The sequence below is a fragment of the Notechis scutatus genome, chromosome 2, assembly GCF_049901735.1.
Source record: "Notechis scutatus isolate UNSWTSFEM ecotype Mainland chromosome 2, rNotScu1.2, whole genome shotgun sequence".
Classification (NCBI taxonomy): domain Eukaryota; kingdom Metazoa; phylum Chordata; class Lepidosauria; order Squamata; family Elapidae; genus Notechis; species Notechis scutatus.
Window position 1 is genome coordinate 158,596,362 of NC_142010.1, and position 17,093 is coordinate 158,613,454.

General features: G+C 39.5%; 1 protein-coding gene across 6 annotated transcripts in view; it reads left to right on the forward strand.

Annotated features, from left to right (window-relative positions):
* Nucleotides 1-16,692, forward strand: part of ELAVL3 (ELAV like RNA binding protein 3) — a 103,575-nt gene extending 86,883 nt beyond the window's left edge. For 3 of the 6 annotated variants that reach the window (XM_087957067.1, XM_087957069.1, XM_087957070.1), the window contains exons 3-7: nt 5,792-5,895; nt 6,772-6,925; nt 7,596-7,821; nt 12,771-12,809; nt 15,211-16,692. In XM_087957067.1, the coding sequence (XP_087813193.1) occupies nt 5,792-5,895; nt 6,772-6,925; nt 7,596-7,821; nt 12,771-12,809; nt 15,211-15,559 (872 nt within the window). In that variant the 3' untranslated portion in view covers nt 15,560-16,692. The remainder of the gene's footprint in view (nt 1-5,791; nt 5,896-6,771; nt 6,926-7,595; nt 7,822-12,770; nt 12,810-15,210) is intronic. The other 3 variants (XM_026679634.2, XM_087957068.1, XM_026679635.2) reach the window with 3 other exon arrangements.
* Nucleotides 16,693-17,093: the final 401 nt, after the last annotated feature.

Consider the following 17,093-nt stretch of genomic DNA (forward strand, 5'->3'; position numbering starts at 1 on the left):
TTTTCTGAAGCAAAATGTGAAAGAAATAGGCTAGCATATGTCTGTTGTTGTCAGGTGTAGGAATGAGCAATTCAATATGATGGACCAGCCTCTCCCCGCCCTTTCGAACAAGTATAGACTCTTGAAAATTTTGTATTTCAAAAGGAACCTTTTATTAAAAAGGGGTGAAAGCAAGTCAGAATTCAAAGCAGGCTCTGAGGTCCCTCAGGCCATACAACTAGGATAAAGGAAATTAGAGACTCCTCCCAGCAGTCTGATGTGGATTCCACCGATCTGCAGGTGTGAAGATGTTGTTGTACCGACCTCTCTGAGAAATAGATAAGAAGGGTTTCTCAGGTCCATCTTCCAGCGTTGCAATCCACATGGCCCTCCCTCCCTCAACATTCCCCAAGAGGTGAGAATTTTCCAGGTATCTGATGTGCCAAGCAATGATTATAAATCAGGTGAAAGATCGTACAAAAAGACAAGGCAAGAACTAGGATACCTAGGATAAATACAGAGGAAAAGGAACCAAGTGTAACAAATGAACACTGAAGAATGGCAGATACACATATCTGACAGCATATGTACAGATGAAGAAACTGTTATTTTTCAAGAAACAGCCATTAATCTAGATTTTTTCCTCTTGGTTCTAGATCTAAAAGAAGGCTATACTTGGATAGATGGTGGCTAATAATCATCTTCTGATTTTGACTGGGCAGATGGCAATGAATTTGCTCTATTATCTTTTATGTGAAACTGATAATCCAGCATAAATTCAGGTGACATCATGATTAGATGGGATTAACACTATTTTGCAGCCAATATGCTTTTGGCAAAAATATACTTAGCATTCTGTAAATCAATTTACTGCTGCATAGATAGATAAATTCATTTAAGGATCTGTAAATGTGTGAAGAAAAAGTAGGGAATAGAATCAAAATCCAAATAAAACGGAATCATGACTGTGCTGCTTTTAGTTTGCAAGTGTCTGGAATAAAGGAGTTTGAACATGTTCGTGAGATTTTGGAATTCATGTAATACCATGAAGCTCTGAATATGTCAGATCTATGTATCTGTCATTTCTTCAATGAAAGAAGAAAAGTGGGGAGGGGGAACTGATAAAGAAATCCTTCTTGATGTCACCTGAATATATTTAATCTTATATCGAATTTGTATAACCTACACATGATACAATGGAGGATGAAACCTAGATGGCCGGAACCTATCACCTCAGAGAGACAGCCAGGAGATGAAGAGACCATAAAAATTCCACAGTGAGATGTGTCCTGGGAAACTCTGAAAAAGATCGTTCTAAGAAGGGGGTGGGGGGGGATTAACATGTTGGCTCTTTGTTTTACTAAATACACATCAAGATAAGGGGAGGGGTTTTAAACTCCCTTATCTACCTCTGCATGCCTGAAAGACCTTAGATGCTGCTTTTAACCCCTACATGCATTGTCTCATCTCAATAAAGGATTCCTTTTGATACGTTTTGATATGTTTTCAGAAGTTCCTTCTAGTTGATTGAATGGGAAAAGTTCTGTAGCCTGACAGAATAGGAATATTTCTTTTAGGCAGGACTGAACTAAATTTCAACATTTGTGATACATTCCAATTTCATTTTTTTTGTTTTTTTTGCTGTTGATAATATGCTGTTGACTTAGGTAATGAAATAAATACCAAGGGCAACTTCTTAAAGTCTCAACATCAGGCTGTGGAGAACCAGACACAGCACAAATACTATGCAACCTGTCCATTGTGATGATAAACTCAGTTATTTAGACAGTTATTTAGTCAGTTGTTTGGAGTCCTATCTTTTATAAGCTTATCCAAAATCAGGATAATAGGACAAACTTTCCTATTTTTTTCACAGTAGTAGTTATGGAGGCTTTGCTATATTAACATGTTAGAAATAAAGCACGTCTGATTCAATGTTTCTACTCAAAATTCTTCCCTGTGAATATCTTTGTTTATTGATCAAATTTATATAACAACCATTTCATGAGAAGTAACTCTGGGAGATTTACAATATGTTGATAAATGTCATTATTAAAATTTTCAGGAAATGTTTCTATTCGACATTATCATGGCACTCAGTAATATATAGCTAATTTTAACTTCGTTTTTTTTCCTGAGGGACCTGAATCCTTGGAGAGAGTTAGAAGTTTGACTATTGAGGTCATTGATAAACAACTTAGAGGAAATAATTGAAGGGGAACTTTGCGGATGATACTAAGCTGGCAGGAATAGCCACACCCTAGAAGATAGGCTCAAGATCCAAATGGCTCTTGACAGACTTGAACACCAGGCCCTATCTAACAAAATGAAATTCAATGTAGAGAAATGTAAAGTCCTACACTTAGGCAAGAAAAACCAAAAGTACACATATAGTCTGGGTGAAACCAGACTTAATAGTAGTAACTGTCAGAGGGATCTTGGATTCTTAGTGGACAATCAGTTAAATATGAGCCAGCAATGTGCGCCGGCAGCCAAAAAACCCCAATGTAATCCTAAATTGCATTAACAGAGGGATACATTCAAGATAAAGTGAGGCAGGGATGGGCTTCAAAAATTTTAGAAATGGGTTCTCTGCCTGGTTGTTGGGTGATCATGGCTGTAGTGGGCATGGCCTAGTTGGCCTTCCGCACCATGGCGGAGAGAGGTGTTTTTGCCCTCCCTGGGGTCTGGACGCTTTCCTCTAGCCTCCAGGAGGATGAAAATGGCCTTCCTGGGCTCTAGAGGCTCTCTGGAAGCTGGAAACAGGTCCATTTCTGGCCTTCCTGAACTTCTGGGGGCCCATTTTTCGCCCTCCCTGAGTTCTGCATGCACCATGCACTTATCTGCATCCAAAATGGGCCATGTGGGGACTCCTAGGAGGGGTGGGGTAGGGTGGGTGGGGTCAGCCAGGAGTGGGATTTGGGGGTTTTGCACAGAATCTTAGCTAAGGGCTCTCCCAAACCCCTGCAAACCCACAGCAGCCCACCCCTGAAGTGAGGTACTAATACCACTCTATAAAGCCTTAGTAAGACCACACCTAGAATACTGCATCCAGTTTTGGACACCACACTATAAAAACGATGTTGAGACTCTAGAAAAAGTGCAAAGAAGAGCAAACAAGATTAGGGGACTGGAGGCTAAAACATACGATGGATGGTTCCATGACCTGGGCATGGCTAGTTTAGTAAAGAGAAGGACCAGGGGAGGAATGATAGCAGTCTTCCAATATTTGAGGGGCTGCCACAGAGAGAAGGGGGTCAAGCTATTTTCCAAAGCACCTGAAGGCCAGACAAGGAATAATGGATGGAAACTGAACAAGGAGTGATTCAATCTGGAAATAAGGAGAAATGTTCTGACAGTGAGAGCAATCAACCAATGGGACAGAAATTGCCTTCAGAAGTTGTGGGAGCTTCATCACTGGAAGCTTTCAAGAAGAATTTGGATTGCCATCTATCAAAAATAGTGTAGGGTCTCCTACCTGGGTGGGGGAGTTGGACTAGATGTCCTACAAAGTCCTTTCCAGCTGTATTCTGATTGATTGATTGATTGATTGATTGATATAGGCCAATGTAGGATGCATCTAGTCTAGGCCATTAACCAATGATACATACTTTTGTGTTTCTTTAAGGGAGAGCATAAAGAGAGTATTATTTGAGAGAAACTGAATGGTTGTATGCAAATAGGAAACGACTTATTCATACATTTATACAGATAGTCTTCACTTAATATCCACTAGTTCAGTGACTGTTCAAAGATACAGTAGCATTGATTGAGGGGTACTTGTGACAGATCCTTGTTGTGACTGTCTCACTGTCCCCACATGGTCACATGGTCATGATTCAGGCATTTAGCAACCAGCTTGCAGATATGATGTTGCAGTTACGTGATCATCATTTGCAGCAAATTCAGTGGGAAAGCCATCAGAAGGTGGCAAATGGTGATTACATGACCACTGGGACACTGCCACTGTGCAGGATTTGCTTAATAATGGAAAATGAGACCACTGGAGCTGTGGTCATAAATCAGCATGATCATGTGGCATCATGCCTTAGACCAGCGGTCGCCAACCAGTGGGCTACGGTCCACTGGTGGGCCATGAGAAAATTTTGGTGCACCACAGAGAAATCTCACCCCCAGTGCACCCCCCCCAAAGCAATTAATCCAGGCTGCGCAGAAACTCAAGGTACACCGCCCACATGGCTGGCAGGAAACCTCCCCGCCCACTCACTCCTTACCCAGCAAACTTGCCTGATAAATTGCTATTTTTCCTTTTCCGACCATCACCTGTTCTGCTGTGCCGGGAGATTTAGATTAGCTAGGAAGCAGGAAATGGTTGGATTTCTTGCTTTCTAGCTAGTCTTTAGATATTAGGCTCTGCTTTTAAGCACAGCCAAACCTCCCTTAGGACTGAAGGTTCTGTTATTCAGTGCAGACTCACGGCAAGCAAATTTGAGAGACTGAGCTAGCCGACAGATAGATCACTGAATGATTCTGTGAGCAACTCAATCTGCCCGCCTGCTTTGCCTGGTTTTGGGTAAAAGTTGCTCCTTTTTTAAATAAAAAATTCAATATTTACATACATGGTGTGTTGTGAGTTAATTTTGTGAGTTTGCTTGCTAGCAAATTTTATGTGACAGACTGAGCTAGCTAATGGCAGATAGGTAGATTTCTGAATGAATCTGTGATTCTGTGAGCAACTCAATCTGCCTGCCTGCTTTGCCTGATTTTGGGTAAAAGTTGCTCTTTTTTATAAAAAAATCAATATTTATATAAATATTTATAATATTTACATACAAGCCATGCCTAGCCAGTCACATGACCACCAAGCCACACCCACAAATTAGGGCACGCCTACAGAACCAGTTAGTGGTTCCTGGGACTTAAAATTATGAGTTTGGTGCTCCCTGAGGTCCAAAAGGTTGGCGACCCCTGCCTTAGACCATATTGCATAGTGATGGAGTTTCTGGTCCCAATGACTGTCCATAGGCAGGGACTACCTGTATAGTGTGTATATAAGTGTATCATAGACATCCATTTGCTGGACTGATAGGATGGAATGGGCAGAATTGATTCCATGTAGAGTTGATAACTCTAGATTAATAATATTAGAGCATTCTTAGCTCCTGAGAATATTCTTATAGGACCAGCAAAATGGAATGTAATATATTTTACCTTAATGATAGAGAGGAGGAAGCAAAGTACAATACAATCTCTTCTATACTAGTACAATAATTTTGAATCATCTGCAAAATTCTAATCTATTCACTGCCATCACACAGATATTGCACCAAACCTGTTATCTCATCTGCAATAATCATATTGGCTAGAAATTAAATTTTAGACCATAGACACCCGGACTTGATTGAGGCCCATTGTGTGATTGTGACATTATTACAGTAGCCGCTGAATAAATTGAATGAAGTGGAAAAAACATGTCATATGAACCCAGCTACTTACTGTGTTCTCCCACAACTTATAGTACTCTTTTTGTTCCCTTTCAGTTATTTCTTGGAGAATAAAGTAGATTTCTCTTGAGATAAAAGCTTTACCAGAATTTTATTTTAGTGTGTTTTTGTATTTGAGAATTGTCTAGCATAACTGTTTGCTTTTGTCATCCAGAGATTGTATGTTGTGTTCAATGCACAAACTCCACATATTCCTGAACTGAGAAATAGTTTACATTTATACTGTCACTGTATATTGTTATCTGATTACTTTTGTTTGGGGGTAGGTTTGTCAGAGAAAAAATTTATTCCCATTTCTTGCTTAGCATCATCTTTACTCTAATTTTTTTTCTTCTCTGCACTCCCAGGGCAGAGTTTAGGCTACGGCTTTGTCAACTATGTTGATTCCAATGATGCTGACAAAGCAATCAACACCTTGAATGGACTCAAACTGCAGACAAAAACAATCAAGGTGAGGAGCAGGTGGGAGGGGTGGGTGTGAGGGAAAACTCAAAGGCAAAGCAGAGCTCGGAAGGGATATGAATTCTCTATTTTTGTGCCCAATTATGTTTAACTCACTGTGAACCTGACATCATGGATTGGGCGGAGAGAGAATGATTGGCCCAAAGTCACCCAATTGGCAGGACTAGAACTCAGAGTCTCCTGGCTTTTATGCCAACATTTTCACCATTACACCAAACTGGCTCCCCCACTACACCTTTGAAGATTTAAAGACCTACATCTTTAATCTTCTGGGATTGTGGCTCATTTGGAGTTTTGAGAATACAGCATAGGCATAGTTTATTACATAACATTGATTGATGATAACATTTTGCTTTTTGGCCCCAAAGGGTGTTTTTTTGTTTGTTTGTTTTTTTACTATTCCTTCTCAAACTTTCCCACCAAACACTGGGTTGCAGCCTTTCTTCATTTTGATTTTCAAAGAGTTTCCTGGGGCCCACTTTACTCCATGAAAAGAGGGGTGGAGCTAGAGGCTGGCCCTTTGCTGTGTGTCAGCTTCTAATTTTGTAATTAGAAGATCTTATCTTCTAAGAGGGAGGGGGCAGGGAGGTAAATATACACAGGCACATTGACATTACCTTCCCAAATAATCAAGGAAGAAAAGATGTCTGCCCCACAGAGCCTGCAGTTAAGAGTTTTCAGAAAAAGTCTTGTAGAGAAAGGAAATAGAGGTAAAGAAAAGGTATCAATAAATAGGAATCTTGGCTCCCCTTCAAAGAGAGTGTTGTTTGTTTTATGATAGAAGGTTGTTGCTTTTGATGTGAGAATAGAATTCAGAAGATTGTTCTTTGCTTCTTTCTTGTAACTATGCCCTCCTTCCCACCAGGTGTCCTACGCACGGCCAAGCTCTGCTTCTATCCGTGATGCCAATCTCTATGTCAGTGGCCTGCCCAAAACCATGAGCCAGAAAGAGATGGAGCAGCTCTTCTCACAGTATGGACGCATCATCACCTCCCGTATCCTTGTGGATCAGGTCACAGGTAACACAAGAGCAGGGATCTTACCCCACACTGTGCCAGTGTTGAGAGATGAGTGCCAAGGGGACTAAAGCAGGGAACAGGGGAGTGTAAGAAAGCAGGCTATGTTACACATTGAGGGTTGTGCATGTATTTGTAAGTATTGTTACTTATGAAAATAAATAATTACTTTGTATGATGCTGTTTCTGTGAAGTCATGTGCTCAAGTGTATATATTTTACTGCTCATGCGTATCTCTCTCTGTTACATATGAATCACAATTACTCTGCAGTTATTTTAGAAATAAATGAGAACTATCATTCATAATGTCACAGAGAAAATTCTAAATTTTATGTATGTCCAAAAACATTTAAATATGTTCCTGGACTGAGCTTTGACTCAGCTGAGTCAACTTGCTTTGGAGCCACTGAGCAATATAGGTTGTGGTTCCAACTCAAGCTCGGAAATATGAAAGAAAAGAAAGAGATGCCTAAGAGTAGCAATTGATCTATAAAGATTGCCAAATGCATTGCAAACAATTGCTTTCCTCTGGAAAATTAAAACCAGTAACAATGCTCAACATTACAATCAATTTTAGCTAGTAAAAGTTGGAATCTCTGCTAGGTGATATGGTTGCCTAAACAATCAGAATATGCAGTAATTGGCATTAATGCCCCCATTTCTTCAATTGTAGGTGTGTCTAGAGGCGTAGGATTCATCCGCTTTGACAAGAGGATAGAAGCTGAGGAAGCCATCAAGGGGCTGAATGGACAGAAACCGCTGGGTGCTAGTGAACCCATCACAGTCAAGTTTGCCAATAACCCCAGCCAGAAGACAGGGCAAGCATTACTCACACACCTGTATCAGACCACAGCCCGGCGGTACACAGGGCCTTTGCACCACCAAACTCAGCGATTCAGGTGAGACATGTTGCCCACACCTTCGTTGGAAGGCTGAGTGGTCAGGTCTTCTCCCCCACCCAGTACCTTGTAGCTGTTGTCCCTCTGCTTAAGGGAGATGTAGTTTTTAGATACCATACTTGGATATGTTCATCTTTAGTCTATCTTTAGTCTGTCACATGAGTACCATTAGTCCACAAACAAATATAATAGGAAAAGCTTTTGTTTCCTTCTACAGCCCCATGGCACAATCATACCAGTTGCTTCTTAACAAAATGTCTCTTGCAAAAAATAATCCATGGAGCTTGGGTCAGATAAACAGTTCTCATGTGCAGACTGTTCCTCAAGATACATTGGATCTCTTCCTTTTCTTGATAAAGCCTTGTATTTACAGCTGATGGCCACAAAGCAGTGCAAAAAGAGAGAAATTGTTCTTCCCTGTAAAAGGGAAGGACAAAACTCTTTTGCTGCTTTACTTAGTCTGCAAAGATTTGTTTGTTTGTTTTTTTGAGTCCTCTGGCTGGCTAGACTGCTAAAAGGAAGAGTCTGCTGGAACAGGCAACCCAAAGGTAGAAGAAACACCTGAGAATAGGACAGGTAGTTCTGAGTCAAGTAGCTTTTTAATAACTTTAATACCTTTCTCCTAGTAGTTTTTGTAGCAGTGACTCTATTGTCCTACCCAAAAATTTCTGGCTTTCTAACTCTGCTAATGTAACTGGAGACTGAGTTTTAATGTTGAACATAGAGTGTTGCCAGATTTCTCTTATATAATTAGAGAGCCATTTAAAAAACAGTCTGGGCAATGCTATCTATCAAGGAGGAAGAACCAAGTCTCCTGAAAACATTTACCTGTGAAATCTTAGAATCTTTTTCACCCTACAGGTAAACAGAAATAGATTTTACCCTGCAGAATCCTTTAACCTATGTTCTGATTAGTTTGGAAGATACTTGAATAACCAGAACAAAAATGATGTAAAACTCTCAACTCATTTTGTTTTGGAATATCTGCTTGCAACTTGAAATCTGTGTATATAGCACATATTTAGTATTCAATGTTCTATGTTTCTCACAAATTTTGTGTGTTTTAGGGCTCTTTCAGACATACTATGTTTTCTTTATACAGCAGTATAGAGAAACTGCCCATTCTATGTAAAGATAACGCAGATGTTTAGTTTTCCATTTGTAATCATGGCTTAAACATGCAAATACAACTGGAGAAGTAGATATATTAAATTTTCACTTCTGGTAGTGTAAGGTACATGGATTTAAATATCCTTTTTCCATACTCTTGTGGAAAAATAATCATGTGAGATTTTCCCTTTTCATGTTACATTGTGTGGCACTCATATGATATTTCTATTCATCATCCATGGTATCTCCAAGGCTCAGCAGTTGTTCATCCTTCCAATTTACGGTAGCTAATGGTCCCAATTTATAACTCAGCTGAACAACTGAAATGGTGAAACACCTCAGACTCTGACCATTTAACTTTAGCTTTTTAGTTATGAGTCTATCATATTTCCTACCCACCAGTATAGGCTTGCAGTACTAAATGCCAAGACTAGAGGCCTCCTCAGGAATGGCTGTGAAGCAGGGAGCTATTATGTTACAGGTGACTCTTTATGAAATGGTACTTTCCATGGGTAGCTGATTAAGGGAGGTCAAGACAGCATGGATGATAATTAGGCAGTTCCATATTAGACAGTACTGCTAAGAATAAGGGATTTTGGTATGAATTATGCATGCTCGATTTTGGTAGAAAATACTGTAAAAAAATAGCATACTAGCTTGTGGAAGAGGATAGAACTAAAACAGTGAGCATTTCTATCATCTGAAAATTATAAAAAAAATACTTTACTTGTTCTTTAGGCTTCTTGTTCTTACTGAATGAAGTGGTGTGTGTGTGTGTGATTGGGTCTATATATATTGTATATATACATATAATACACATATCACATACATACGAATACATATACATATACATATACATCATATACATATACATATATATATATATATATATATATACATATACATATACATATACATATACATATACACGCTTTTTAATATACATATACATATACATATGAGACTTCATACATATATACGAGAAACCTGAATATACATATACATACATATACATATACATATACATATACATATACATACATATATATACATATATATATATATATATATATATATATATATATATATATATATATATATATATATATATATATATATATATTCCCAGAGAGCCATTATAGCTGTTTCTTTCTGCTTCTGGAGATTATTTCATTGTGAGATGAAATCCTAGGATGTTTATTTCTAAGAAGTTGACCTGGTCTTAGTCTTTTCTGCTCTCAATCTATTGAGAGCTGTAAATGATTTTGTATGGTGGTTTTTCTGGTGTTTTGGACTTAAGAGACCACAAGACAGAGACAAAAAACCCACAATATTTTAACTCATTGTGCATTTTTGTTGCAGCTCATTTTTCCATTCTTGTATAAAGCATAGGTAATGTAATTCTCCGGTATGCAAGTTGAGAGTTGGTTATCAGTTGTGGTTTAGTTGAAGAGCAAAACCAAAGGATGTCTCATGTGTTGATCATAACAATCACTTTTATATCAGAGGCAAAGTTGAAATTTCTAAAATCCTGCTGATTGTTACAAATATACTGTCCTTCTAGGGCTTGCTGCCTGCCTGATTATTCTTGCTTGACCTGTTCTGCAAACTCAATAGCTATATATAGTTAGAAATATTACAGTGGAAATTTCTTGATCCAAATCCTGGGGTAGGAATTCATCCCATCTGACTTCCCACCCTGTGAATGTGATCAGTCACAGTAGAGCAGCATACCCCTGATGCTATGCCAGGATTCTGGATTAATATTTTGTGGGAATGCCGCCAATCCAGGAGCTGGGAGAGAGGCTTCCTGAAGAAATCAGTCCCCCAAATGTAAATTTCAGGGAATTCCTTGTAGGCTAAATAAAGGCAAAGCAGTTATAACAGTCCTGCCCCTTCTGACTGAAACTGTAAAGCATTTAAAGTAGTGATCAACTAGTCATGTTGGACAGAGTCAGTAAGTGTTCTTTGAATTGTATCTTTTGTCTTCTAGTTGTCTGCCAACTAGCTTTGTGTACTAACATGGTTAATTTAACATTCTTCATTGAAGGACTCAAAAAAAGCAGCTGCTCACAATTGTAAAATATGTTAGTCCACTTTCTCCTATTTTAATGTAGTACTTCTAAACTTGTGTGTAATGGATGTGGGGATTACCACTCGGGTAAAATGGTCCATGTTTAATATTATCAGTGAAATTACCATCATGTCTGTCTGAGAGTCAGACAGCTTGCAATTCATGTTCAAATTATTTTTAAAATGTATGTAATGCTTCATTGCATTATATTTGGCTTGATTTGTAGAGACAGAAGACCAAAATAGCAGCTCAGCACAAGTATTTCCTGTTTCTTTGTCTAGATGATACTCTAACCATCAAATAAACTCCAGTAGTCTCAAGTTATAGTTATGGATAGATAGAATCCAAGAATCCTGTATGGATAGATAGAATCCAGGAAACTTGCCCCCAAAAGCAGAATACTTGATCCAGTAATTATTTTCTACCAGATCTGCTAAAACAATATATATTCAGTAGATGAAAATCCATGAAAAAAGGTTTAATTACTTTTCCAATCTGTTTGATGAAGAGCTGTATATGCCTTGTATATGTGCATTAAGACTGGACTGAATGGTAGTTCAGGGTCACTTGATCCGAATTTGCTTCTCATGCATTTCTACCCATACATAAATGTCACATATAAAAGCATGGCATCTGCATGGCATATAGTATAAAATCCATACAAACCCATGGAACATGTGAACATAAGGGTTTCTTTTCCCTTTCCCTGTGCCTTGGCTAATTAATATTATAGTTTTTGGATAAAGCCATAATATACAGTCAAAAATTCTTGGGCCTAGGCAATGTAGTTCTGCCATCACACAGTTAACTGCTGCACATGGAAAGCAGCAAAATGCCCCAGTTAAAAGGACTGTAATTCTGAGATGATACTTGTAAATCTGTAGTAGAAAAAATGCTACATTGTACTAAGCGAGCAAATATTTTTTCCATTTTTGTAAAATGCACAATTTGTTGAAAGGAAGCTTTTAAAATGTTTTCCTTTTTACACAAGGTTCCTTGAAGAACTAGAATTCTGGAAAAGCATACAGGTACAGACAATGAACACTTGAGTTAACATGGCACTTAGAAATTCAGGAAAGTTAACTGAGAGGGATTAATTCTTTGATTTTGACAGTTGAAAGCTCTAACAACCAAGGCACTTTGAGGTTTTGTCTAGCAACCACAGTGGTTATATATTGCCAAAGAAAGAAAAACCTTTGGATCTTACAGGATAATGGGAATCTTGTTGTACCATAAAGCCAGCATGTAGATCCCATGTCAAGAGAGTTACTGTATAAAATCTGGGCCACCATGTTGAAAGGAAAGTCCACCGTGAAAATGGGGTTGGGATGCCAAAATGAAACTACAAACATGTTTGCCATGTACGCTTCTATTCTTTATGTGTCTTGTTTTCAAAACGAATGAGTGTCAGAAACATCCTCATCCTCATTGTGATGTTTGAAATACAACTTTCACTGCCCTTTAGTTTATGCCTCCCATTTCCCACACTTTCTAGCATCGTGAAAAAATAGATGTGTAAAAATACGTAGAGCACCTGATCCTTGTTATTATTTTTGAACTTCCCTCCCTCAACCAAACTATTAGACACCAGGGCCTCAGGATGCAGTTGTGCACACACATTAAATGGCAACTTCTGCTAGTGACAGAATCCATGTGCTGCCTTTCTGCTGCACTGACAATCAGCGCAGATGACCTCACTGGACCCTTTTGTTACGAGATTATCTACTAACAATGGCCTCTCCTCATCTTCCTCTTCCTCCCACAGGCTCGACAATTTGCTAAACATGGCATACGGCGTCAAGAGGTAAATAGCCTTCCAAAGCCTACGCTCCTCGCCCCCTCCTCTTCCCCACCTTGGCCTACAGCACAAGGCTGGATTTTTAAAAGGTGATCGGTCAGGGCAAACCCCATTCCCCAGCCAAGAACTTCCTTTTCTGCCTTGCCAAGGCCTCCCTGCAACACAGACATGCTTCCATTTTGTAGAAACCCAAAAGAAGCTAAGGGTTGTAATTGATCAGACCCAGCACTGAGACTTGGAGGGGGCAGAGTCTCCTATAGAGGAGGACCATTTTCTTTCCCAGTTTGAGCCATGTTTAAACCATCACATAGACAACATTTGATTGCTTGATTCAGTGCTTTTCCCTGTACAAAGATCTTTTCTTTTTAATCTCCCCCAAAACACCCAATAACTCTCCCACGCTTCCTTCAGTGAAGATGGGAATTGAAAAGGAAAAGCTAAAATCCCTCCAATTTCTGACTTAGGATATGGAATTCAAATGTGTGTGTCTTGAGGACACACCATAGTCTTTCATGTGTTCTTTTGGTTCTGTTTTGGGTTTGGCTTGAGACAAGGGCTTGCTGTTTGCTCAGATGACTGGCTGTTCTTTATGATTTTTGGTCTTGTGTTTCTTAGATTTCATTGTGTTGGGTGCTTCTTGGTTTCATTTAATTCCATTGCTTGTGGGGCAGAAGTTAGTAATTGTTCTAAAAGTATATCAGAAAAGCAATAACCCATTTTGTTTTTCAATTCGCGGGCACCTTTTGAAAACCAAAAGGTTATTTATTTGTTTGAACAATGACATTTACCCAGATAACCGACTCTTCCATAGAAAATCTGGCATGGCTTATGAAATTGTCAGGGGTCTCCTGTCCAGAAACTTATCATATGTTATTATGTTCAACAATGCTGTAGCATTGTGTGTTTAAATTAAAAATATTCATAATATCAGACCATACTCTTCATTTTAAGCTGATGTTTAAAATGTTTGCTGTCTCAGTTTCCTTTGTGGGAGCTCCAGTCTGCCCTGAAGATTCCTGTCAAGAATCAGCTGCCTCTTCAGATTGAGCAAAGAAAAGCTGCTCATTCTGTAACTCTACCCTGATTCAGCCCATAATCGACTCCCAACATGATTATAAGGGAGAATTTTTATCAAGGGTATGAGAGCATGCATCCATGTTCAAATTTTGCACTTAAGATATAAGAGCAATATATGATGCCTGCTCACTTCAGAAATAAGTCCTACTGAGGTCCATGGGGCTTCCTCTGGTAAGTGTGCATGGGCACTTGGTAGCAATCAGCTAAATTTGAACACTGATGCTGACTCAGGCAACTACTCGGCTAGTTTAGGTTGAGGAAGTAGCTTGACTGAGCCATTATCCCTGTCAGCCACTTTCTGTTTGAAAAGTTTGGCTTAGCAGCACAACAAACAGGATACATTCTGCATCTAGAAAATCCAGCTCGGTATGATCCAGAAAGGGGTTTGCACACTGTGTAGAACTATGGTTTATCAAATAAACCACGGTGGCTTTGTTTGCCCAACCTCACAAGCCATATTCTGGAACTAGAACAAAGTTGATCCAGCTGGGTTTAGAAATGGTTGGCACACTGTCCAAAACTATAGTTTATTGAATAAACCACTGTTGTTATGTTTGCTCAGCCCTACAAGCCACAGACAAGGAAACTGGCACATTGTGTAAATCCCCATAGAGATGGCTTGTCTGAATTAATCCATTAATTCAAGGTATTCAAGAACTTTTTAGTGAAAGCTATGTTGCAGTAGACAGGGGATTGTGGTAGATGGAAGACAGGACAGAAATGTGTGGTGGCCTGTCCCCTGCCACTGTCATAAGGTTTGCTCAATCTCCATCTGATTTTGGAACTTACGTTGCAATTATACTTGGTTACCTTGAAGTTATCTCAAATAAGTTATGGAAACTAAGATCTTCATTTTGCAAATAATACACCAGATTCCAGTTCCATTCTTACAAAAATGATGGTTACAGTCCATTTTATTACAAACCCTTTCATAATATGCTAGTGAGTTTCTTTAGCTCTCAGGAAGCCCAATAGATAAATCAAATATTTCTTCCATCTTGCAAGCAGAACTAACCTGTAAGGAGAGCCCCAAATAGGGAGAAACATATTTGAAGAATGTGGATTCAAATGTTAGTTTCTGGATTTGCCTTGGCAAATAATAGAATTATGGAAATAGGATCCTACAATTTATGCCAGCTTCCTGGCATAGATAAAATCTTAAGACAAACTGCCTCTCGAATTTAGAGTTCTCTTTTGAGCTAAGAATGCTAGATGAAAGCGGACACTGCTCCCTTCTGCTGGGGGGAAGGGGGTTGTCACCACTGTCCCTAACCTCTCTGTAATGCAATGAACTTATGCTGGCAGAATGCCAGCCTTACACCCAAAGTAGTCCTCTCTCCTTGATCTCCAGGTTCTCTCCTATCACGATCGACAGCATGACCAGTCTGGCAGGAGTCAATTTGACCGGGGCCTCCAGTGCTGGCTGGTGCATCTTTGTGTACAACCTCTCTCCAGAGGCAGATGAGAGCGTCCTCTGGCAGCTCTTTGGGCCCTTTGGAGCTGTCACCAACGTCAAAGTAATCCGCGACTTCACCACCAACAAGTGCAAAGGCTTTGGCTTTGTCACCATGACCAACTATGATGAAGCCGCCATGGCCATCGCCAGTCTCAATGGCTACCGACTGGGTGACCGAATCCTCCAGGTTTCCTTCAAGACCAGTAAGCAACACAAGGCATGAGTGAGCAAATGCACCTGAGAGATGGGGGGAGGGGGGAGCAACAGTGTGCTGGAAACAGCTCTCTTCCCCAACTCGCCACAAGAACGGAAATGTTCATTGACTCAATGTTGCAGAATATTCAACCGCCAGACACCGTGATCTTTGGGAAGCAGGAGGTTCCTCCCCCTCCTTCTCCCCATGCCCGACAGCCCAGCGGGAAGCACGGATGCAGCAACTTGTCAGCCACTTCTTGAAAATTAAACCCTGTTCTGACAGCATGCAGGGGTGACATCTGCTCAGAATAGGATACCTCTCTTGTTTCTATGCTTGGTGACCCCTCCCTCTTCCAAGGCTTTCTTAACATACATGCCCAGGTCTGAAGCTTTCTCCAGTTGTCCATATATCTTTCCCTCTATGAATTCCACACCTGTATGGTTCCTTTGGTGGACAGTTTTTCTGACCCTGGAGGATTAAACAAACACTCCCGGTAAGATGTGATAGAAATGCCCCCTTCATGTTAAAACATTGTGAACCAACAAATCCAAGAAGGTCATGACTGTTACTCTGAGCTAGCCGAGGGGGAGGAATTAAAGAGATTCAGCTCACCACCTTTGTTCTCTTATGATGCAAAAAGAAAGAAAGAAAAAGAACAAATGTGGTTGGAGGAGATTGCACTCATCTCATCTGTTGGTCTAACATGTTAGTGATACAGGTTCTTAATCCCACTGTTTTCCTTGGCCCCTAATTAGAATGATGCCATATTTGGGAAAATAAATCTAACCTTTTATGTCTGAAAAGAGGGTACTTCCTATTTGATTCCAGAGAAAACTCATTCCCTGGGAAAAGAAGAACCATTTTACACTCGTATGTTGTAAAATTTGCTGACCAGGTTTTGAATATTTGCTTATTTATTTAACTATTTTACATTGAACGAAAGTTTGGGCCAGAGTGATGTAAAAAAGGGCAGCCAAGAATTTGGCACAAAGTCCAAGATTTCTAGAGTCTTTATGGCTTCTAATCAGGTTGTAAGGACTAGATAAGTTTCTTACGGGTCAGAAATAGGGACTTGCTATTTGAGACATTAAGGGGCAGTAAATTAAACATTTTATTTTTTCTTCTTCCCCAAGATGAAATGTTTTTCTTTTCTTGTAAACTGATATTTCTTGAAGAATTTATAGAACCAAGCACAGGGGAAGGAAATCAGCCCCAGAGTTGTGATCACTGACAACTGAATAGATTGAAAGGTGTTTTGGGCAAAGGGAAGATGGTTAGTAGGGCTGAGGTCTTCCTTTCTCTTTTAAAACAAATAAGTGACCAAACAAGGGGAAAATAATAAATTTTAAAAGGTGAAACTGAAACAAAGAAGAAAACCCAACAAAAATTTTAAAAAAGATTTTAAAAATCTATTTTTATAAAAAAGGAAAAGAGACCTTGTTGGAAATTTTTACTGGGGTTCTTGAACTTCATACACAGTCACAATAACAAATTCCAAAGGGGGGAAACAGACAAACAAGCCACTAAGTGCGATTGCTGTGCATGGTCCAATCATTCCTTC